Below are 24910 nucleotides of genomic sequence, written 5' to 3' on the forward strand. Positions count from 1 at the left end.
TTACAAAAAAAATCAGTTGAGAACAATACTCTAGGTATGGCTCAACTTCATATTGGTAATAGGCGACCGTTACTAAGGAGGAGGAGACGTGTTAACATGAATGCTCATGACTTGTTGAGGATCATAGAACAAGAAAATGAGCTAATTGCAGGTAAGGCAAGCTAATTGTTATTGCAAATTGCTTCCAGCTGTTCATGGCAGCTTACTTAGTTTATGTGACTCTAGTAAGTAAAGCAAGGCATTTGTATTTAAGTCTATTATTTAAAACTATGTGTATTATTGCAGCTAGGAGCTAAAGTTCTGTGTAGCTGGCAGTTAATAAGTAGTTAAATAATCTCTGTATATGCTAAAATCCACCTCATGAGAAAGATCTTGTTCAGCAGCTAGTTCTCATGGAGGTGTCAACTTGCAATGTGTGAACTTTTGCTGTATCCAAGGGAACATTTGTGACACTGAAGGGCTATAAAGACTTGAAGCAAATACCATCAATTTGAAACCTTGGTGGGAAAAACAATGGTTGCCCTTGGTGCATCACCTTGTTGCTGACACTGTGCTTTTCATAATGAGCTGCCCTCCTCCCTTTTATCACCACCATATACACTAGTACCACTACTAACAGTCATAACCATTAGTGAGACGCTTAAGTGTTGTTTGTGCTTAGTCTGCTCTTGCTATTACAATGAGTAATTCTAAATTCACTTCAGATTCTGACCTTGATATACCACCGCCACAGTTTAGAGGCCGAAGGAAGTCAAGTGAGTGGCTATTTTGTTATGAAGGGGCTTGAATAATATGTTGTGTGTCACTCCTCTTACTGCTATAGTCTTTGCTGAGCCATTTGATCCCACTACTGATATGGATGTAGAAAAGGTGGTGTTTTAGTTTTATTGTTTCTGTATGCTTCATAGTGTGTGCTTGACAGGTTATCTACCCCAAGACCGATGAGCAGAGGAGTCGTCTTCATGCCAGCATTGCTGACATCTTCATTTTCAAGACGCTTGATCCTGAGCAAGTCTCCGAGCTGGTTGATGCGATGTTTGTGAAAGAGGCAAGGCATGCATCTCCATGTGTGAATCTAATGCTGTTGTTTGAGCAGGTTTCTGATGGAGAGCATGTGATTGACCAAGGAGACCAGGGTGACAACTTCTACATAATAGACAGGTGGGTGGGTATGCTACATAAAGTCAAAGACTATACATAGCTTTGTGAATCACATGTGTTAATCCTAGGAATACCTTTGTCTCACTATTAACAACATATTTAGGTCTTTACTGGTGTGCTTTGAGTTGGTTTGAGGGTAGTTAGTACATAGAATGTGTCAAAATAACAAAGTTAGTTGGCATTTTCATTCTCTTTGTGTAGATATCAACAATGTATACATCATAGTACTTCACAGAACCTTTTGTGTGTGGCTTTAACTACAATGGACCCATACATGCTTCATACAGTACAAACCTATTTACCCATTGGTACTATCAACAGTTCATACATTACGAACTCTTGATATGTTTTATTCAACATAATCATATTTCAAATGTATCCCCTAATAAACTTACTGCAGTAGCCAGGGGTTGGTCTTCCAGTGCTGTTCTCTTTGGCTGCAGGGGGACATTTGACATTCTTGTGAGTAAAGGCGGAGAAGATCCTAAGAAGGTGAGTTTGTGATACCTTTCATAGTGAGAACTACAAATGTATAGTGATATTTTTCACACAGACTAAAATATGTAAATATTGTTCTAACTGTGGTGTTTGCCACCACAACTCCTCTAATAGAACATACAGGCAAGGTCACCTTGAAATCAATAAGTAACTAGAGACCTTTTATTGTATGCTAGGCAAGGTGGTAATATAACATGCATCACAATCTACATCATGCAGTGACTTACAACAGCTCATACTTTGCTTGAAGATTGCCAACCACAACAGTCTCTCTTCTCAGTAGTGTAAACAGCCAGTCACAGTTGAATCATATCTTCCTGACAAATATGCTGACAGCAGAAAACACACAAGTAAATGTCTCCACAACATCTTTAAAAATTTTTCAGCATGCAAACTCTTAAGATTAATAAATAGTTTGACATGGTAATTCTATGCTATTGATGGAAACTATGCACTTATTTATACAGTAGCAAACAGAGTGACCCAACTACATAACCTACCTTTCTAACAGCATTCCTATTGTAAAAGAGCAACAATAAATGTGTATACTCTACTAAATCAACCACTCACGCCCACTGATCAAATTGCAGCTCGCTCTTCATGGTCATTGTTCTTAAAGTCTTTGTGTCCACTAGTTCTTTGTCTAGAATTCTATAAAGCCATACAAGCTCTGTAACTCACTGTTTTATAAAGTGACCAAATAAATCTCCCATAAAGCCTTACAAAGTTGTGAACGATTCAATTCTTTTGATGATTTACTTCAAACGTTACACAAGTCAAAGTTTGGGACAATCGGCACTCCTGTCTGTAGTTCCCCAGTAAAGGAAAGCGTCGATCCCCTCAGGTTATAACTGTACTCTGTCTGCTTTCCCATTCATGTAATGAAAGCATGCTCTCCCATGAATTCATAAATGGCTCAGACCACGGAGTGGTTGCCAGCTATTTGGAATTATATGAAGAAGGTGAAGTTGAGCATATCAATGGTGTTTGGCCAGTTCTCTCAGTTGAACAGTTTTTCGCAGTAAAAATATCCTCCGGATAAAAATAAAAATCCACAATCGAACCACCCACTTCGGCCTTTTGAATAGCTGCACCAACTGAAGTAGCGTGGGCACTGGGCAGACAGACGAGTCGCAAAGAGATCCACTTCCAGTGGACCAAAGTTTTCCTGTATTTTGTGGAATATGGAGGGAGACAGCTTCCAGTCTGTCCTGTCTGTCTGGGCTCGTGATTCTGCATCTGCGATAGTGTTCTGGATTCCGGGGAGGTGTTGAGCTGTGATGTGTATATTCCTCTCCAGACACCACATCCACAGATCCTTTGTCAGATTGACCAGGTCTCTTTGAGACTGTCCCCCCCAGATGGTTGATGTAAGCAACTGCTGTGGTATTGTCGATCCTCAGCAGGATGTTTAGTTTGGACTTGTTTTTTGCAAATGACTGTACTGCTAGTGTTGCTGCCAGCAACTCCAAACAGTTGATGTGGAGGGTTACCTCCTTCTGTGACCATGCTCCCCTTGTGGTTTGTATTCCACAGCGAGCTCCCCATTCCTGCAGTGATGCATCGGAGTCGATAATCATGTCTATCTCCCTCTTGAGGAGAGTCTTCCCATTCCATTTGGACATCTCCGTGTCCCACCATTTCAGCTCTTCCAAGCTGGCTGGCGAGAGGATCAGTGTTCCCTCGTAATCCTGGGAGTTGGTCTCCAGGGCATTGGAGAGAGCCATCTGCAGGTTTCTGTAGAAGAGGGGTGCAGGGGGAATTACGCATGTCGTTGAATTCCTTTTGCCCAATAGGCGTGCTAGTATTCGGGCTGAGGTTGGCCCCGCCATCCTCATTATCTGTCAAGACTCTGCTCGAATCTGTTTTATCTTGGTAGGAGGAAGTCGTAGCTCCATATTGATGGAGTTGACTGTGAGACCCAAGAACTCTATGGTCTGATCTGGGGTAAGCACAGATTTCTCTGTGTTGATGATGAATCCCAGACACTCTAGTAGGTATACTACAGCTTGAGACTGATCCAGAGCTTGCTCCTTGGACTCTGCTATAAGGAGTATGTCGTCTATGTAGACAATCATCTGAATCCCTCTCTGGCGTAACGCAGCCAGGGCTGGTTTCAGAGTCTTTGTGAACACCCATGGGGCGGAGCAGAGTCCAAAGGGAAGGCAGGTGAAGCGGAAGGTTTTCCCTTGGAATTGAAACTGCAGGTATCTCTGATGTGATTGGTGTATCGGAATTGCAAAGTATGTGTCCTTCAGGTCGATCTTTGCCAGCCAGTCTCCCTGCTCCAGAAGGTCCTTCAGGGTGTGAATTCCCTCCATCTTGAAGTGCTCTGGGTGAACAAAGCTGTTTAGCGCTTTGAGGTTGATGACGGGTCTTTGCCCCCCATCCTTTTTGGGTACCAGAAATATGTTTGAGTAGAAGTCCCTCTCCAAGGGGCACTCCACAGGTTGTATCGCCTGTTTCTGTAGGAGTTTGAATATTTCCTCCTGTATTAGTGTGACCTGCTCCTAGGTATAGTGTGGAGGAGTTGGCCGTGACTCTTGGCGTGGCATTGCCACAAAGTCTATCCGGTATCCCCGTACCATACTTAGTACCCACTGGTCCTGTGTTATGGCAGACCAGTTTGCCAAATAATGAGCCAACCTGCCTGCCTGCGGCAGGTCTGGTTGATGGCAATGTTCTACTCCGAGACATGCAATCTGATTCAATAGGGTACTTTTCCAATTCATTATCACACTTTTTGTAAAGGTGTGTGCATGAGTCACTTGTTCCAAGTGTTCTTCTGGAATAATTTTCCTTGGCTTGGACGTCCTCTCTGGGCTCCTCCCCCTCCTCGTGTCGGCTTGCGAGAGTAACCCCCCCCCCCCGGCTGTTGGGGGGGCCTGGTCGAAAAAATGGCTTGGACGTGCCAAGGGTGGACCTCATTGCCTTCACTTGATCCACATGCTGCTTCGACTTTTGGGCAAACTCCGGCCCAAATAAAGAGGGCGACGCTTCTCCGAAGTTTGAGTCCTCCTCGACCAGTGGGAGCAGTGCCTTATTCATCTGTGAGATGACCTTTGTGCGTCGGAGGTGACTGATTCGGGCACTGGCATTTCCCAGTAGCTTAACTGCATCTGTGGCAGCACTAACAGTTTCCTTCGGGACGTCCTGCTTTGTTTCGAGGATGGCACTAAGTGGGGCAAGAGCATCAAGTACATGGGATTGAATTGTAGCCAACTCTTTGTCCACAGCCTTGGTTGCTGGTGGTATCTCAGTCTTGAGGTAGCTATCCAGCTGAGGTGTCCGGGATGCTGTCACTTTAGGAAGAGAGTACACATTCCTTACTTTCAGGCGGTCTGCATACTCCAGTCTACTGGTACAGGCTTGTGAGATAATAGACCCCGTCTCCTCAGACACTGCAGCTACATTGGTGGGGGGAGCTTGGTGCTTACCCGGTCCCACGGGCTCAATGTCGGAGTTGTACTCCCACTCAACTACCTCACTGTATTGAGGTGTATCAGGAATGTCCTCCCAGGATCGGGTCCTCTCACGAGTCGGACTCTTCGAGTTTCTGTCATGGCGGCCACGTGTTTCTCCCCGAGGTGGCAACGCTGATCTACTCCGAGATCGCTCAGGTAAGGAGCTGGGGTTCTCTCTCTGAGAGTGTGACCCGCCTCTGTGGTCCTAGCTACTCCTAGATCGTGACCTCGAGGGTGAGTGACGTCTGTGGCACCGGCAAGAGTGCCGCTTGCCATGCTTCTTCCGCTTCTCCGAGCGATGCTTCAGCTTATTCAAGTCATTCTGTAAGCCGTCGAACTTGTCTGAAAGGTTTTTGACTAGAGACTCTAGTTCAGACATGACCGTTCGAAATTAACTGCGAACACGTGTTTCAGCTAAGAAAAAGGCCGAAGTGGGTGGTTCGATTGTGGATTTTTATTTTTATCCGGAGAATATTTTTACTGCGAAAAGCTGTTCAACTGAGAGAACTGGCCAAACACCGTCGATATGTGAGACTGAGCCTTCTGAATTATAATCACTCTGCTTTCAAATAGCAGGAACCTTGCTTGGAGTGGACTCTACCGACTTGATGTCAAGGACTTCACATCTATCTTTAAGGAAACATCTATCTTTAAGGAAAGTTCTGATCAGTTTGGTAGGCCAATGGATGTATAAACTAATTTAACAGGTGGATCATAAATGTCTGTGAATGGGGACCACAGTTGAGTCCTTGAAAACCCATTGGTTGAACTGCTAGATCTTGGAAGGAGATGATCTGACCAGTGGTTTTTGGTAAGGTAAAATGCAGGCCTTTATCTAAGAGATGACTCATGAGGGGGCAATGTGTATAGGTAAGTATGCAACATGTAAAGAGGCCTGGGGGCATGCTGCTTCCCAGATTTTTTACTCTCAGATTGCTTTTGGTGCAATTCTCAGGTACCTGAGAGTAACCTCAGGTTATTACTGTTCCTGATGCATTCTCAGGTACAGTTCTAGGTTACTGTACCTGCCAATACTTGTCATGTATTTCATTTATTACAATTATTTTTGTGTATTAGAGACTTGTATTTGAACTTTGCTTAAAATTTAAGTTGTACTGTAAGAGAAGATGTAGCTGGTAAAGGATAATTATTACCAGATACTACTGGTCTATGATGGGCTGGCATGATGCGTCCAAGTCTTATGTCAACGAAGAGGTTGAAGGCATTGCACTTCTTTCGTTCAAAGTGTTTCCTCTACCACAGGTCTACTTATTGCTTGAGGAGATGGCATAATTACTCATTACTGTTCGTGACACCCAGTGATACTTTGGGTAGTACCCTCCAGTTCAGCTGATCTTACCTGCAATGGTGTTGTGGGTGTACCCGTCTGATGCTTTAGCATGTGTGCTTGTTAGTTTCATCAGTTGCTTCATCTCATCATGCACAAAATCATTATCAACTAGATCAGCGTTTTATTTCATTGTAATTGGTCCAACCGGCTTTCTATCACTTCTCTTGGACTATGGGGTGGACAGTGGATTGTCTTGTCACTTTTGACAGTAGTGTTGGTGAAGATCTATTGAGAGTGAGCTGTTACCAAGGGGGTATACACAGCAAAGAATTTACTACGTCAGAAAACATTTCACATGAGCCCAATAGACCCTGTAGAAAATACTGACGGAATGTATTGCTAGGGAAATAGAGTTCTACTTTACCTTTACTTTGCAATGGTGTAGATTTCACAAGTAAACAGTTCTGTTAAGGAGAAACTTACAGTAATGGACTTCCCACGAAGGGTTACAGCACTCATTGACCGTATACAATTATCCATTCCTGGTATGTCATGAGTACACACAAGAAATGCATTTCTTTAAAATGATTTTACTAGTGCTTTTTATTAGTATCCCTTCTGGACTAATTCCCTGGGTTCTACTGTGTGGGAAAATGTCTTTTGCAATGTTTGCTGTAGTTAGATAACTGTCTGGGAAGTCTAGTCCACTGGATCCTACACTTTAAAACAAATTAAAGCTATTGTGAGACACCAGACCTTGGCCAATAAGACAATATTATAATGGCTTTACCTCTTCTATAGTCTGGCTTTATGTACTTCCCATGGGTCTGCACAGTGGAGAGGCTATGCTTTTCAATTGGAGTGATTTGGTCTGCAACAGTGATGATTCTTATGGTATTGGCAGTGAGTAGAATTGCTTGATGATGCGAGTTGGAGGACTCTACTTTTGCTGGTTGAGCTAGAACAAAGTCTAAATGCCATAGCATTTACATGTAAACTGTTAGTAGTATGCTATATGGTGATTATTGATCTGTATAAGGTGGAAACGTAAGATCCAAGCATTCTGTCAATAGGTCACCTTCAAGCCTGACCTTGCCAAATAATGTTCTTGGGGTTGGTTGGGTGCCTTGCATAGTGACCAAATTAGAATGTACATAGACATTCCATTATTCAACTATATTTCTGTAGTATGGAACTTATGACAACAAAGGGTCATTTGGCGAGTTGGCACTGATGTACAACACCCCAAGGTGAGTACAAGTATTGATAGTATTGAATGAATACTAAACTGGCTTGTTACCTATACAGGGCTGCAACGATCGTCGCTACAAGTGATGGAGTACTGTGGGCATTGGTATGAACAAATTACAATGGAGTCCCTCAGAATATGGGCCCTGAGATGTAGATGTCTTAATATAAATGAGGGCACTTGTTTGTGTTACCATCTCTACAAGTATTCATTTAGACCCCTAAACTCAGAACACTATAGTTGAGGGCGTCAGAATAGAGGGTGTATCCATTTGTACTTTGCAGGATATGTGTGATGTATATTTTACTTGTGGTGCTGTATAACAGGACCAGAGGTCGTTTAAGAGGATTGTGTGTACTGCTGCTTGCCGTAAGGTAAGTGTCATCAGTTTAGATAGTTAAAACAGTTTTATTATATTCTAGAGAGAAACATTTGAGAATCTGCTTGAGTCCGTTCCGATGTTATCTGCAATGGAAGTATGTGGAAGCATATTTTGTCACACCCTGTATTTTTGTTATCTATCCATACTTGTGTTATTCATATAAGCCTGTAATCCTATTTGTATGATGATTCTTGTAGCCTCCAATAATTGTAAGATTAAGTTATACAATGCAAAGCTCCTCACACCTGCAACTGTTTGAATTCTATTTATGCCATTGAATGGCTACAAGTCATATCTTTGTATTACTAGAATTTGACAGTAGGTGATTTTGAATGGTATACAATATCAATTGCTGATACTCTACACCATGCATTGATTACTGCTTGCCATTTTTGGTGTTTGTGTATATTATTTCTTTGCATTAGTGAAGTAGTCATGCAGTGTGTGTGGAGGATGTATAAAATTACCCTCCACAGTTTGTGGCTATAACACATCTGTGATGTGCATGTGTCCCTGTCCTTGTGCATGAGAGTACTTCTTGTGCGGTCTATTATCCTTTATAAAATTATTTTGAGTTCCTTGGTCCTTACAAGGTACTTTATCTCCTCTATGTGTTGTGTATCCAGGAAAATTTAGTTTGGTTACTATGGCTTCTTGTATATTAGGTTTGTGGTGAATTACATCACAAGTGTTGTAAAACATTTTGCCGTTTTAGCAAACCACTTTGAATGTGCAGACCTTATAGAATTGATGATTTTATTGTGGCAACAATGTGCTTGTTGTCCCTGGCTGTATACTGCCTATATCCCTTCCTTACTGACTTTACAGTTGTGCATGACCAGTAACTCAGTAGTAAGTCAGTCAGTCAGTCAGGTCTTCCATCATCCCATTAGCTCTCTTGCTCATTAGATAATTGTTATGATACATGTGTAATTAGTTTTGTATGTAAATAGTGGGATAGGGTGTAAGCTTCTCCATTGGATGTTCATGGTAGGAGGAAGCTCACATAGTTGTTTTAGATTGTTAGTGATTCTTATTGTTTGCAGTGTGACCATCCATCTTATGGTATCATTAGTGGATGTGACTGGTGATCTTCTGAGAAAGACATTGATTGAAACTTGAATAATGCTTAACACCAAATATGTTTTTGGGTCTTCTTTGTCACCATCCATGAAAGTGACTTGCTTTATGGCATGCCCTTTTTAGTAATACCTTTTGTTAGTGGTGTCATATCCATTACTGTATTACTATCAATACATATTATCTTGGTATTGTGTTATCTTAATGACATATCACTTTTAGAAATATGAACGAATGAATTTAGCTGATGCGTGTGAGAGGAGAACATATACTGATGGAGAATGTATTATCAAACAGGTTAGCCTATCAGACTGATATTACTGTATAGCATTCATTGTGCTCCAGGGAGATGACGCAGAACATTTTTTCTTGGTTGAAAGCGGGAAGGTGACAGTTACTAGGGAAGATCCTGTGAGTACTAGAACGACACCATTTTACTTTTAAATTCATTTTTATACTTTTGTAGAAGAAACCAGGAGAACAGGTGCACCTTACCGATCTAACCAAAGGACAATATTTTGGAGGTAATTAATTAAAGGCTTGTGATGTTGTTGGTATTATGTGTTCTTACTTCATCAGAGTTGGCTTTGCTTACTAAAAAACCACGTGCTGCTTCAATCCATGCTGTCGGAGATGCCATTTGTGCAGGTTAGCAACCTTATTCCAGAATAGTGACCATTCACTATTCTCTTATTGTGACCAACAATAGCATATAGAGGTACTGAGGTTTCTTAATTTGCTCTGTCATGTAGTTGTGGATGTGGGTGCATTTGAGCGTCTCTTGGGACCGTGTATGGATATCATGAAGAGGAACATCGAAGGATACGAACAACAATTGATGGAGTTGTTTGGGACTTCTCTTGACCTATCTGAATTACGTCAGTGAAGGAGGTCCTGAGATTTCATGTAGCCAACTATCAACTCAACAGGACTATTAGACTTTATGTGTATATTATTAATATGTATTTATTGTTCAGTGATAGCTGGCATGTGATTGGTTCCATGTCATTTTAAAGCAATTCAGTTTAAGAACTTGTGTTACATTTAACTATCAGTTGTGTTAGAAATAAATGAAAAGACTTTACATAATGAAGCATTCGTTTTCTGCCTATTGTGGGTTGGTGCTGTCTACTTGAGGTTTTTTAAAAATTTTATGCACAAACTGTTGTATTGGGGTTTTATTCTGGTGGGTTGTCTTGGACTAAATTTATCAATTTGTCTGGCATTTCATTATTGCTCATTTCATTTAACTTCAAGCCTTTTTGGCCCTCATAAAATAGTTAATTGACAAAATTATTGTCAATTATTAACCACTATCTTAAATCATGTAAGCCATTATTTGAGTGCTGGAGCTGTCAAGTTGTCATCAGTAATAATTGTCAGCATGAACTGCATGGTAGGTACCATCATGAGGTGATGGGCATGTACAGTGTTTGTGCTATCCCAGCAGTAATAGTGACCCAAGGGGGGCTCTTGATCCCCCTCCAAAAAATTTTAGTATACCAAGAGATACTATAATAGAGCAGTCACAGTATTAGAGCAGTGTGTAGCAAGCTATGTAAGGATTTTTATGTACTTTATCAGTAATAAATGTATATTTGGTGGGGTGGGCAGCTATTGTTAGCAGGCTGTGACCTGTTTTTCTTTATTGTTTTGGTCTCACCTTACCACACCAGACAATGTATAGTGCCATTTCATTTTGACCCCCGTTTCCAAAAGTCTGGATCCGCCCTGGTAATAACTCTAGCACATTATCAGTTTGGTATTAACTAATATGTATACAACATAGTCCCAAAGTAGTACTATACTATGACCTGGGCCTGATCTATACAAAAGTGTCCTAAACTATTACTAGGTGGTTCAGTTAGCTACAAATCACTGATACATGATTATTGTTACTTACCATTGACTGTATGGGACATTTGAATGGTTTAGTGAGTAGCCAAGGAGTATTCTAAGAACTCAAAATAAGGCAAGAAGTTCTTAAAGTGCATGAAGAAGTGGTCATGTTATAGATGACCATTTAAGCAGTGATAGAGTTTCACAGAACATAAAGATACCTTAAATATGCAGTGTCCATTTGGTATATAAAGCTCACAGTTCAACACAGATTCAGTCAAGCTTTGCAATAGCAGCAAAGAAAAAGATGAATATAGCAGCAATATTGTTGGTGATAGCACTCACTACTCTCCAACTGAAACTAGCAGCAAGCATTGGTAAGAGCAATATGACAGCTGTGTCCTTTTTACTGAGTTGCTATATAATATATATATATACATAATAATATTTTAACAGCCAAGAATACTTGTCATTTGTGTGTGTGTTTATTTACAGTGGACAGAAATGCATTTCAAGCATCAGATGAGGCACAGATGATACTGGCTGATGCCATTGCAATGAGGGAAAAGGAAGAGGCACAACCTGTCAGGAGCGTATTTCAACTATTTCGAAGATTCTTCAAAAGGGCTTTGCGACAGGGGAGAGCACAGAGTGATGCCCGAATCATGATGGAATGGATGGTACAAAGAACAGAGAGACTCAGTGGAATAACTAGTGAACAACCTGGAGAAGGATTATCTGCAGATACCATTGATATGCTCTTTGATGAGTCTCGATGTGAGGGACCTACTCCCAACTGCAACATACCCACTGTCAATCAGTTTCGCACCATTGATGGAACCTGTAATAACCTTAGGCTTCAAACAATTGGAGCTTCATTCACTCCGTTTGGGAGAATAGTACCACCAGTTTACGAAAACGGCATCAGTCAGCTTATAGGGTTTAGACAAGCTTTTATACTTAACAGACCTTTTGATCCTCCAAAACCTTCTGCTCGATTTATCAGCATAAGAGTGGTCCAGGATCTAGAGATAGAGCAGCAAGAGTCCACTCTCATGTTGATGCAATGGGGACAGTATCTTGACCACGACTATGCTTACCTAATTGAGAGCTCCACACTTAATGGTGAAGAAATAGAATGTGACAATAGCAGACCTGAAGGAGAGTGTGTGCCCATTCCTGTTGAAAAAGATGATCCTCAGTTTGGTGTAGGCACAAAACAAAATGGTGTTTTCTTATCATTCATCAGATCTGGTGTTAGCTGCATGCGTCCAGCTAGAGGGAGATTTAGCCCACGTCAACAGCTAAACCAAATTACTCATTGGATTGATGCTTCAAATGTCTATGGTTCACTACCTGAAGAAGAGAGACGATTAAGGGCATTCCGAGGTGGTCTACTAAGAGAAGGAAGCATACCTGGCACTCTACCTCCAGATCCTAACCCAAGGGAAGAATGTCCTGGTGAAAGAGAATGTTTCCTTGGTGGTGACATTAGAGCTAATGAACAAGTTGTCCTCACTGTCATGCATACAATATTCCTTCGACTACACAACAAAATTGCTCGACGACTTGGAGCTCTGAATCCTACCTGGCTAGATGAGAGAATATATCAAGAAGCAAGAAAGATTGTAGGAGCTATAGCACAAGTCATCACATTTGATGAATACCTACCAGAGATATTAGGAAGAGACAATATGCTTAGACTGTTGGGAAGGTATGAAGGATATGATCCAAACTTGGAAGGTGATCTACCCAACTCATTTGGAGCTGCAGCTTTTCGTATCGGTCATTCTCAAATCCAACCTTACTTTGACCGCATAGATGAATTTGGAAGGCCAATGTCCCCATTACCTTTACTCAATGCTTTTTTCAACCCACAAGCTTTCTTTGATAGTGGTGGCACCGATCCCCTCCTTCGTGGGCTACTCAGTCAACAATCTAGAAAGATAGATTCTTTTGTCACAAATATATTGACTAACAGATTGTTTGAAAGAGATGGGATGCCAGGAATGGATCTTGCTTCACTAAACATTCAACGTGGCCGAGATCATGGACTACCATCTTATCGAGTGTTTAGAGATTTCTGTGCTGACAAATTTGGACTTAGAGGACAAATTACAAATCGAGGTACACTCGATAGACTGCAAAGAGTTTATGGCTCAACAGAAGATATTGATCTGTGGGTTGGGGGCTTGGCTGAAGATCCGTTACCTGGTGGAAGAATTGGGGCCACCTTTGCTTGCATATTTGCCATCACTTTCAAAGGACTGAGAGAAGGAGATCGTTTCTACTATGAGAATCCTGGAGTGTTTACTCCTGAACAGCTCACTGAGATCAGGAAGGCTAGTCTATCCAGAGTAATTTGTGACACTGCAGATAACATTCCTGAGATACAACCAAATGCTTTCAGTACTGTCCAGGCACGAAGACCGTGTAGTCTCTTGCCATCTATTGATCTTACAAAATGGATTGAGGGATCAGGACCATCCTCACAAAGTTGCTACATTAAAGTACAAACTCGTTCTTCAACTGGTTCTGTCGCTACTGCTAGTGTATATACCAGACCTTCAGATGATGCCTCACTGTGGACCAGAGAAGACCGAGAGAGATCAACACCAGAGGATTCAACTACCAGAGCAGCCTGTCTCAAGTTTACTTGCCCACCACAAAATGGTGACATCAAAGTTGGTGTTAGGGTCCGAACTATCTCATCTCGTTGTGAACTAGAACAAGTGGTTGGTGCACTACCAGCAAATCGTGCCAGGAGTTCTACCACATACTACGGAGTTCTTCAAGGAGGAACATTTGGACCAAAGACAGGAATATACACCAGTGAAACAGAATGTCGATCTGGTGGTGGTAGTCTACCAGATGAACCATCCAGAGGAGTGGCATTGGCTTACAGGTGTTTTTAGTGAAATTACCTTATAGTGTTTTACTTTTTTTTGTAAAGTATATTTCTGTACATGTACGCGTACATGTGTTTGTATTCGTTTATTTATTATTCATTACAACTGAATTTAACAATTACAAATGTCTACAAAATTGCATAGATGTAGACAAAAACATTTTTGTGACTTAAAATTCCAGTAGTGGCTCAATATGTGAAATTAAATACGCAATTTATTTGGCGAGAATTCACCAGTAACCAGTTACATAGGTTACAAAGTTACACAACACTATTAACGAAATATCACTTTTAAATAGGTGGTTAAATTAATGTGAGCTTTAATTATGGTACCACATTGTCTTCAGTAAGTATTATAATAAATGTTTTAAATGTTTACTATTGTTTTATTACAAGCAGAATTGCATGTAAGGATACACAGGGTTACATGAAGATTACAAGTATATGTGTACAGGGTAACATGTGAAGGGTGTTACCCAGAGATTCAAGTAGATGTACAAGGTATATAATAGAACAGGATTAGCTGTGGATACACTGAGTTACAGATAGATACACAGGGTTACGGGTGGCTACACAGGATTACCTGTGAATACACAGGGTTGCGGGTGGATACACAGGGCTGCGGGTGGATACACAGGGTTACTTGTGGATACATAGGGTTACATGTGGATACACAGGGTTACTTGTGGATACACAGGTTTATGGGTGGCTACACAGGTTTCAGGGTAGATACACAGAGTTACTTGTGGATACACAGGGTTACTTGTGGATACACAGGTTTATGGGTAGCTACACAGGTTTCAGGGTAGATACACAGGGTTACAGGTGGATACACAGGTTTATGGGTGGCTACACAGGTTTCAGGGTAGATACACAGGGTTACATGTGGATACACAGGGTTACTTGTGGATACACAGGTTTATGGGTAGCTACACAGGTTTCAGGGTAGATACACAGGGTTACAGGTGGATACACAGGTTTATGGGTGGCTACACAGGTTTCAGGGTAGATACACAGGGTTACATGTGGATACACAGGGTTACTTGTGGATACACAGGTTTATGGGTGGCTACACAGGTTTCAGGGTAGATACACAGGGTTACAGGTGGATACACAGGGTTATGGGTGGCTACACAGGGTTACTTGTGGATACACAGAGTTATGGGTGGTTACACAGGGTTACTTGTGGATACACAAGGTTACATGTGGATACACAGGGTTACTTGTGGATACACAGGTTTATGGGTGGATACACAGGATTACAGGTGGATACAGAGGGTTACGTGTGGTTAGGGTTACTTGTGGCTACACAAGGTTACGGATGGATACACAGGGTTATGGGTAGTTACACAGGGTTACAGGTGAATACACAGGGTTACGTGTGGTTAGGGTTACTTGTGGCTACACAAGGTTACGGATGGATACACAGGGTTATGGGTAGTTACACAGGGTTACAGGTGGATACACAGGGTTACTTGTGGCTACACAGGGTTACGGTTACAGATGGTTACACAGGTTGACAGGTGGCTACACAGGGTTAAGGGTAGATATACAGGGTTACAGATGGATACAAAGGGTTACATGTAGATACACAGGGTTACGGATGGTTACACAGGAGGGTTATGGGTGGATACATAGGGTTCCAGGTGGATGCACAGGGTTACTAGTGGATGCACAGAGTTATGGGTGGAAACACAGGGTTTCAGGTGGTTACACAGGGTTATGGGTGGCTACACAGGAGGGTTATGGGTGGATACATAGGGTTCCAGGTGGATACATAGGGTTACTAGTGGATGCACAGAGTTATGGGTGGAAACACAGGGTTTCAGGTGGTTACACAGGGTTACGGGTGGCTACACAGGTTTACAGATGGCTACACAGGGTTATGGTTGGATACATAGGGTTCCAGGTGGATACACAGGGTTACTATTGGATACACAGGGTTATGGGTGGATACACAGAGTTTTGGGTGGATACACATGATTACGGGTAAATACACAGGGTTACAGGTGGATACACAGGGTTACCGGGGGATACACAGGATTACCAGTGGATACACAAGATTACAGGTAGCTACACAGGATTACATATAGATACGCAGGGTTACTTTTTAGATACACACAATTACTTGTGAGTACACAGATATATGTGCCATGTTCATCCTTGCCATTTGATACTGAAGAACTTAATATATTTAGAGATTTTCATGGCCGTGCGAAAAGCCATTTTTTGTCAATTATGTAATTCAGTGTTATTTTTGTACTTATATGTGTGGGTGGTGTAATGTATGCTATTGTCTTGCTTTGTGTTTATCTTGTATATTCTTGTATGCTTAGTTAGTTGTCATTGTTGTTGTTTTTGTATCACTCCAACAAGAAGGAACAGCATTGTGCCGATTGTTGTGAGTATAAAATAATAAATCAAATCAAATATTTGATAGTTATACCATATGTTTAAGCAGGAGCATATGTTTCGCCGCCTTTGGCAGTTCATAAGCTCCTGATTTCAGTAATTGCAGACCTAAAATCTAAATTTCAGCGGTTCTATGCTAGGATTGTGGTAGTGGGGATGAAATCAAATAATTTTAGTATGTATAGAACTGAGTATGTAGCAGTGAAACAAGTATTTCATGAATTATCTGTGACAGTAAAACTTCTTCTACAGCTGATTCATGATCAAAAGACATTAGCTATATTTTGTGTTAGAAAGAGTAGTCCTCCCTGGATCTACCCCTGTGTATCCACAAGTAACCCTGTGTACCTGTAACCCTGTGTATCCACCCGTAACCCTGTGTAGCCCCCGGTAACCCCATGTATCCACATGTAATCCTGTGTAGATACCCGTAACTCTGTGTAACCATCTGTAACCCTGTGTAGCTACCTGTAATCCTGTGTATCCACAAGTAACCCTGGGTAACCACTCATAACCTTGTGTATCCACCCGTAACCCTTTGTAGCCACCCGTAACCCTGTGTAGCTATATACCTGTAATCTTGTGTATCAACAAGTAACCCTGTGTATTCACCCATAACCCTGTGTATCCACATGTAACCCTGTGTAGCCACCCGTAACCCTGTGTAACCACCCGTAACCCTGTGTATCCACAAGTAACCCTGTGTATCCACCCGTAACCCTGTCTATCCACAAGAAACCCTGTGTATCCACATGTAACCCTGTGTAGCCACCCGTAACCCTGTGTAACCACCCGTAACCCTGTGTATCCACAAGTAACCCTGTGTATCCACCCGTAACCCTGTCTATCCACAAGAAACCCTGTGTATCCACATGTAACCCTGTGTAGCCACCCATAACCCTGTGTATCCACAAGTAACCCTGTGTAACCACCCGTAACCCTGTGTATCCACAAGTAACCCTGTGTATCCACCCGTAATCTTGTGTGTCCACAAGTAACCCTGTGTATTCACCCGCAACCCTGTGTATCCACATGTAACCCTGAGTAGCCACATGTAATCTTGTCTATCCACAAGAAACCTTGTGTATCCACAAGAAACCTTGTGTATCCACATGTAACCCTGTGTAGCCACCCGTAACCCTGTGTAACCACCCGTAACCCTGTGTATCCACAAGTAACCCTGTGTAACCACCCGTAACCCTGTGTATCCACAAGTAACCCAGTGTATCCACAAATAACCCTGTGTAGCCACAAGTAACCCTGTGTAGCCACCCATAACCTTGTGTATCCACAAGTAACCCTTTGTAGCCACTTGTAACCCTGTGTATCCACCTGTAACCCTGTGTAGCCACAAGTAACCCTGTGTATCCACAAGTAACCCTGTGTAGCCACCCGTAACCCTGTGTATCCACAAGTAACCCTTTGTAGCTACTTGTAACCCTGTGTATCCAGAAGTAACCCTGTGTACCCTTCCGTACTTTGTGTAACCAGAACTATCCCTGTGTTTCCACAAGTTATTCTTTGTAATAACCTTTCACCCCTTTGTAGCTTTCTGTAACCTTCTTTAATTACCACAATTGTAATGATTCTTAATTATCTATCAATAATTTTGCTGACTTCTATACTTTAATGCATAAGCTTGCACCATTCATGTGGTGTAAGGTGTGTATTACGCCATTTCTTTGAGCTAATTGTATGTAGGTCAACTATTGCATCACTGTCCTGTAACCACGTAACCATTGTAACCAGTTACATGCCAAATTTTCACACATTTCTAGTTTCACGTATTGAGCCATATCTATAAGATTCTGTCAGGCTAAGATTGATTAAAACTGTCTTCCATAAATCTTCAGCACATATGATTGCCCTACCTGTTGTGCAATCAGTTCTGTGGTGATACAAATTGTGTAAGATATCTGTTGATGCAATATGTTCGCTGGATATAGCTATACCTGAGCCAGGTAGTTCTCAGCTCATTATGTCAAGAATTCCGTCAATTATTATTGACAGTTGTATTACAACTACAGATAGTGTCAACAACTCCACATACTTACTGAGGACCTCATCAAACTCATATTCATGCATTATGTCCTCCACAAGGTATTCCATCACCGTGAAAAGTTTACCACAAAGTTTAACAGTCAACTACAGAATGGTTTAGCTATAATATAACCATATACCATGTATATGCAATGTTGAAGTTTTCACAGCTTAATTCTGTTTACACAAAGTAATTCAAAGTCATAAGTGGAATTCATTCCTCATTTATTTTGAATTCAACCTTATGCTAATAAAACTCCACCACATTTAACCAAGAGTTCATAAAATAGAGAAAGAGGGCTAGAGGGAGGGCCCTCCCTATATTATGAACTCTTGATGTAGCTTTGGCATTCCCCACAATTTTTTCAACTGTAAGGTCACATTTGCCATCATACAGACAAACTTTGATCATTTACTCTATTCCTATCATGGTTGTACTAAAAAGGGGAAGCTATTTGCCAGGGGACTGTATGGTCTAGTTGCAATTATGTAAGACTATATTGGGTTTTGTACTAAAGCAGCACTTAGTTCTCATTCAGGTTACCAACATGTAGACATCCTCATAGGGGAGAGTGCTATCCATTCCAGCTTCCAGCTATGCTGATATCATCCTCAATGTCATTCAACATCTTTGCAGTACAGACCAATCAGGGCCATAACAGGTAAATAATAAAGTGTAATATAACACAACAAACAAACAATGATTATTAAATGATTTTACTTCTCACTAAGTACCTGTCCATCCTTTGCATGATGCTCCAGCAGTGACTGTCCCAGCACTGTGAAATTTCATCCACAAATAATTCTCATTAAAATGATATAGAATACCTCCCAGAACTACCATAAAAAGACAAATTGTTCTGTTTTTCATTACAGCAGCTTATCATTTTCAGTTTCCTGGCTATTTTTCATTATACTGCATGCAGTGTTAAAATAAGTTGTATACATACGATTACTCCACACAAGAGTATATCAGAACTATATACAAGTTCTTGGATTCTTTATGAATATACAATTAAAGTTCTTTTCAACTAGTCAGGCGATCACATACACCATTGTTTGAACCACACACAACAACTCATTTTAGTTTGAGAGCTACAGCTGCTTAACAATATGCAGATAAATACAAGTCAGAGATTGAAGGAGCTGAAGAATGCACATAATAGCAATTTATTGCTGTTTGATGGTGCCAAAAAGATTTAGAACTTCAAACACACAAATTTGGTGTAATTAAGAAGCCAAATGGGGTTACAGTTGTAAGAACATGTATTACTACTCAAAACAGTAGACCTGGCGTAGATTGATAGCTTGGCTTGCACATGTACATGCACACACCACCTGTAGACTCAAGTATATTGACCCACAGACTAGGATGATTAGTTTGACAAAGCAGGCTGACTAAATTTATGGTTGTGTGTGACAACATGCATCATGTGATAGATATAACCACAAACACATTCATTAATTCAAATTTGTTACTATCCTAATTTAATGTTGTCACATTCAAATACCAGAACTAATATTCTCGTCATGGCATTTTTCATCAGTTGATTAAAAACTAAACCATCTTCAATGGCACTAGCTACATTACAAAATTAGTCACTGCACAGCCTAAGATCATCACAACACAAATTACTAAATCGTAAGAAATAATAATACACAGTTTTAGGTTCATGATTCTGACTTCCTGTGTTCACAGGCTTTAGCTTTCTCACAGGTCCCTAATGCAGATATACCTGAAGTATGTATGAGTCTATTCTCTTGACACAACAGCAAAAGTAATTCTGTAGATAATATTAAACTTGAGAAATCCACAATGGATCAGACCTGGAAGCTTATCCACAAAATATCTATACTTTGACTTATAATTATTTGCATGTCCATAGAGTTGATTACATGGCCAAATATCTCTCTGTACTGCAAAAAATCACAGAAAAATTTTGATGGTTTACTACTTATTACGTCACACACCAAATTTGGGTAGCAAATTCCAGCTCAACATTAGAGCATGCACACATTCAGTGTGTGAAACAGTTGAATGAAGATGTGACTTTAGTGGGTAGCAAGGAAGTGTTCTGAGAAAGCAAAATAAGGTGAGAAGTCGTGTAAGTACAAGGAAGTGATTACAATAAGGATTGCTGTTTAAGTAGTGGTAGAGTTTCACAGAAATGAAGAGGTCTTACAGTGACAGAGCCTAGTTGGTATATAAAGCTCACAAATGCACCACATAACCAGCCAAGTTTTGCAATAGTAGCAAAGAAAGAAGATGAAGATAGCGATATTGCTAGCAATAGTCCTAGCTGCTTTCCGACTGGAACCAGCAAATAGCATTGGTAAGTGCATTGTGAACATTCATTTCATTAGTTCTCTATAAAACTACACCAGTATACTTTTGACAGCTGAGAATACATGCAATTTATGTGTGCTTTATTTACAGTGGACAGGAATGCATTTCAAGCATCAGATGAGGCACAGATGATACTGGCTGATGCCATTGCAATGAGACAAAAGGAAGAGGCACAACCTGTCAGGAGCGTATTTCAACTATTTCGAAGATTCTTCAAAAGGGCTTTGCGACAAGGGAGAGCACAGAGTGATTCCCGAATCATGATGGAATGGATGGTACAAAGAACAGAGAGACTCAGTGGAATAACTAGTGAACAACCTGGAGAAGGACTATCTGCAGATACCATTGATATGCTCTTTGATGAGTCTCGATGTGAGGGACCTACTCCCAACTGCAACATACCCACTGTCAATCAGTTTCGCACCATTGATGGAACCTGTAATAACCTTAGGCTTCAAACAATTGGAGCTTCATTCACTCCGTTTGGGAGAATAGTACCACCAGTTTACGAAAATGGCATCAGTCAGCTTATAGGGTTTAGACAAGCTTTTATACTTAACAGACCTTTTGATCCTCCAAAACCTTCTGCTCGATTCATCAGCATAAGAGTGGTCCAGGATCTAGAGATAGAGCAGCAAGAGTCCACTCTCATGTTGATGCAATGGGGACAGTATCTTGACCACGACTATGCTTACCTAATTGAGAGCTCCACACTTAATGGTGAAGAAATAGAATGTGACAATAGCAGACCTGAAGGAGAGTGTGTGCCCATTCCTGTTGAAAAAGATGATCCTCAGTTTGGTGTAGGCACAAAACAAAATGGTGTTTTCTTATCATTCATCAGATCTGGTGTTAGCTGCATGCGTCCAGCTAGAGGGAGATTTAGTCCACGTCAACAGCTAAACCAAATTACTCATTGGATTGATGCTTCAAATGTCTATGGTTCACTACCTGAAGAAGAGAGACAATTAAGGGCATTCCGAGGTGGTCTACTAAGAGAAGGAAGCATACCTGGCACTCTACCTCCAGATCCTAACCCAAGGCTAGAATGTCCTGGTGAAAGAGAATGTTTCCTTGGTGGTGACATTAGAGCTAATGAACAAGTTGTCCTCACTGTCATGCATACAATATTCCTTCGACTACACAACAAAATTGCTCGACGACTTGGAGCTCTGAATCCTACCTGGCTAGATGAGAGAATATATCAAGAAGCAAGAAAGATTGTAGGAGCTATAGCACAAGTCATCACATTTGATGAATACCTACCAGAGATATTAGGAAGAGACAATATGCTTAGACTGTTGGGAAGATATGAAGGATATGATCCAAACTTGGAAGGTGATCTACCCAACTCATTTGGAGCTGCAGCTTTTCGTATCGGTCATTCTCAAATCCAACCTTACTTTGACCGCATAGATGAATTCGGAAGGCCAATGTCCCCATTACCTTTACTCAATGCTTTTTTCAACCCACAAGCTTTCTTTGATAGTGGTGGCACCGATCCCCTCCTTCGTGGGCTACTCAGTCAACAATCTAGAAAGATAGATTCTTTTGTCACAAATATATTGACTAACAGATTGTTTGAAAGAGATGGGATGCCAGGAATGGATCTTGCTTCACTAAACATTCAACGTGGCCGAGATCATGGACTACCATCTTATCGAGTGTTTAGAGATTTCTGTGCTGACAAATTTGGACTTAGAGGACAAATTACAAATCGAGGTACACTCGATAGACTGCAAAGAGTTTATGGCTCAACAGAAGATATTGATCTGTGGGTTGGGGGCTTGGCTGAAGATCCGTTACCTGGTGGAAGAATTGGGGCCACCTTTGCTTGCATATTTGCCATCACTTTCAAAGGACTGAGAGAAGGAGATCGTTTCTACTATGAGAATCCTGGAGTGTTTACTCCTGAACAGCTTACTGAGATCAGGAAGGCTAGTCTATCCAGAGTAATTTGTGACACTGCAGATAACATTCCTGAGGTACAACCAAATGCTTTCAGTACTGTCCAGGCACGAAGACCGTGTAGTCTCTTGCCATCTATTGATCTTACAAAATGGATTGAGGGATCAGGACCATCCTCACAAAGTTGTTACATTAAAGTACAAACTCGAGGTTATGTCGCTACTGCTAGTGTATTTACCAGACCTTCAGATGATGCCTCACTGTGGACCAGAGAAGATCGAGAGAGAACAACACCAGATGACTCCCGTACCAGAGCAGCCTGTCTTGAGTTCACTTGCCCACCACAAAATGGTGACATCAAAATTGGTATCAGGGCTCGTACCATCTCATCTCGTTGTGAACTAGAACAAGTGGTTGGTGCACTACCAGCAAATCGTGCCAGGAGCTCTACCACATACTACGGAGTTCTTCAAGGAGGAACATTTGGACCAAACACAGGAATATACACCAGTGAAGAAGAATGTCGATCTGGTGGTGGTAGTCTACCAGATGAACCATCCAGAGGAGTGGCACTGGCATACAGATGTTAATAAACTCACTTATATGTGTCTGTACGCGTGTTTCATATATTAGCTTATTTATTACAACAGTATTGAAATAGTTTCTAGATAGGTCAGTTGTACTAGCCATTGGAAAAATAATAGCACATGTTCACCTCTGTGATATTGATGCCTGTTTTTAGGTGGGAGCTTAGGTCACGAATAAGGACAGATATATCAAAAGACACATAAAAATGAGCCACTGGTTTATTATGATTAAAGTACCTGGTAAAGGCAAAGCCTGTATACCAGAAGGCCTAAGATGTTTTGAGACTGATTAAATTAATTACTTATGGAGTCCAAAGACAAGGATAGTTCACTGCTTGGGGATGTAGGCATGGGGTACATGGATTGGCCTATGTGACAGTTGACCACAAATAATAATTTCCTGAGCAATTATTCCTGATCAAAACTCAACTTATGAAATTGTGTATGTATGTAGCCCTCAACATTGATCGCCATTTGCATCGGTTTAGCACACATTAAACTTTGGGCTAAAAATGAAATGGCTTATTAGCCATCACCATAAAATTAATGTTCAAAGGATCATCACTTAAAAGTAATGTGTAATATATAGCTATAGCTACACAAACAACTTGTCAACATTTTAGGCACCTGCTTAGAAACTCTTAGCTAATGCAAGGTAACATATCAAATATTCACCATGCATGATTTCATGTATTCACTACACGTCTGTGCCAAAGTTTATCCAGATATCAATAAACAGGTTGTTTTTGAAGGACTCATTTGCTTAATTGTTTTATTCACATCCATTAAACAGACTATAGATGTAATGATACCCATGGCTTCTATACTATAGTCTTAACTTATGAGAGTTCTGTCACTATAGTTACCAAGTCAGGCTTTAACTCATGGAATTGCTAAAGCATTACAGTAAATCAATGCCACTCCACAAGCACAGAAAAGTTTACATATAACACCTATTCCTTTAAGAGCCTTTAGTCACATCCGTCTGTGATCAACAGTTACAAGTCACTTCACTGTATTTCCTTTGACACAAGTTTTGTGGATGTGAAGCCATACTTTACCAATAGAAGGAAGCTCAACATCAACAAGTCATGTCATGTCAACCCAACAATGTAACATTTTACAGCTGGTCTTCCAGGCATATTACTTTATGCACCACAAATAAACATCTTAGTGTGACCAAGTTTGTCAGGTGTAACATTGTGACTATTGTCCCCATCTTGTTAATTGCAAAATGCTTCCTTGTTGAAACCATCTAACTCTTAATGAACTTACTGGTATTGTAAACTAGATTACCAGTAAGGGATCTAGGCATTTCTGTAATGTCATGTGACTCATCTAGTCTCAATGGCCAGACCTTTTTATGTGCAAGGCCTCAGGGGATATTCTAAGAAAAACTCTACTAGAATTGGTAGGTAATAATCAGTTCTTGATGTAACCACAGTCACATCATAGTTTTTCATATATACTGTGTGGGTAAGATAATTATTCAACTTATAGATTTCTTTATGTCACAACCTTTGATCTAGGTGGATACTTGTACTGATAGTAATAAGGTTTCATGTAGACGACAGCAGCAGATGACCAGCCACAAAATTGAGCTGTTTGTATATAATATTATGATCATAACATGGAGTACTATAATCGTTTGTAGTAACTTGGTACTATTCGTGATCACTAAAGACATGATAACTCCTTCTTTGGTCTAATACAAACACCTGGTCACATTTAGTCACCAGGGGCA

At 40.8% G+C, this 24910-nt stretch overlaps 3 protein-coding genes across 3 annotated transcripts in view; all 3 read left to right on the forward strand.

Annotated features, from left to right (window-relative positions):
- Positions 1–10218, forward strand: part of LOC136259939 (cAMP-dependent protein kinase type II regulatory subunit-like) — a 24197-nt gene extending 13979 nt beyond the window's left edge. The window contains exons 2-15 of the mRNA XM_066053515.1: positions 705–755; positions 824–870; positions 923–1048; positions 1097–1161; positions 1605–1653; positions 7603–7664; positions 7723–7768; positions 7990–8037; positions 8086–8139; positions 9348–9422; positions 9471–9536; positions 9592–9649; positions 9705–9773; positions 9878–10218. Of these exons, the coding sequence (XP_065909587.1) occupies positions 705–755; positions 824–870; positions 923–1048; positions 1097–1161; positions 1605–1653; positions 7603–7664; positions 7723–7768; positions 7990–8037; positions 8086–8139; positions 9348–9422; positions 9471–9536; positions 9592–9649; positions 9705–9773; positions 9878–10011 (950 nt within the window). The 3' untranslated portion in view covers positions 10012–10218. The remainder of the gene's footprint in view (positions 1–704; positions 756–823; positions 871–922; positions 1049–1096; positions 1162–1604; positions 1654–7602; positions 7665–7722; positions 7769–7989; positions 8038–8085; positions 8140–9347; positions 9423–9470; positions 9537–9591; positions 9650–9704; positions 9774–9877) is intronic.
- A 268-nt stretch (positions 10219–10486) lies between these two features.
- Positions 10487–13998, forward strand: LOC136259910 (lactoperoxidase-like). The gene is made up of 2 exons (XM_066053472.1): positions 10487–11341; positions 11460–13998. The coding sequence occupies exons 1-2, from the start codon at positions 11272–11274 to the stop codon at positions 13877–13879; spliced, it is 2490 nt and encodes an 829-aa protein (XP_065909544.1). The 5' UTR covers positions 10487–11271; the 3' UTR covers positions 13880–13998.
- A 6558-nt stretch (positions 13999–20556) lies between these two features.
- LOC136259911 (lactoperoxidase-like) lies at positions 20557–23231 on the forward strand. The gene is made up of 2 exons (XM_066053473.1): positions 20557–20657; positions 20762–23231. The coding sequence occupies exons 1-2, from the start codon at positions 20591–20593 to the stop codon at positions 23167–23169; spliced, it is 2475 nt and encodes an 824-aa protein (XP_065909545.1). The 5' UTR covers positions 20557–20590; the 3' UTR covers positions 23170–23231.
- The last annotated feature ends 1679 nt before the right edge of the window (positions 23232–24910 follow it).

The sequence above is a fragment of the Dysidea avara genome, chromosome 7 (genome assembly GCF_963678975.1).
Source record: "Dysidea avara chromosome 7, odDysAvar1.4, whole genome shotgun sequence".
NCBI lineage: Eukaryota > Metazoa > Porifera > Demospongiae > Dictyoceratida > Dysideidae > Dysidea > Dysidea avara.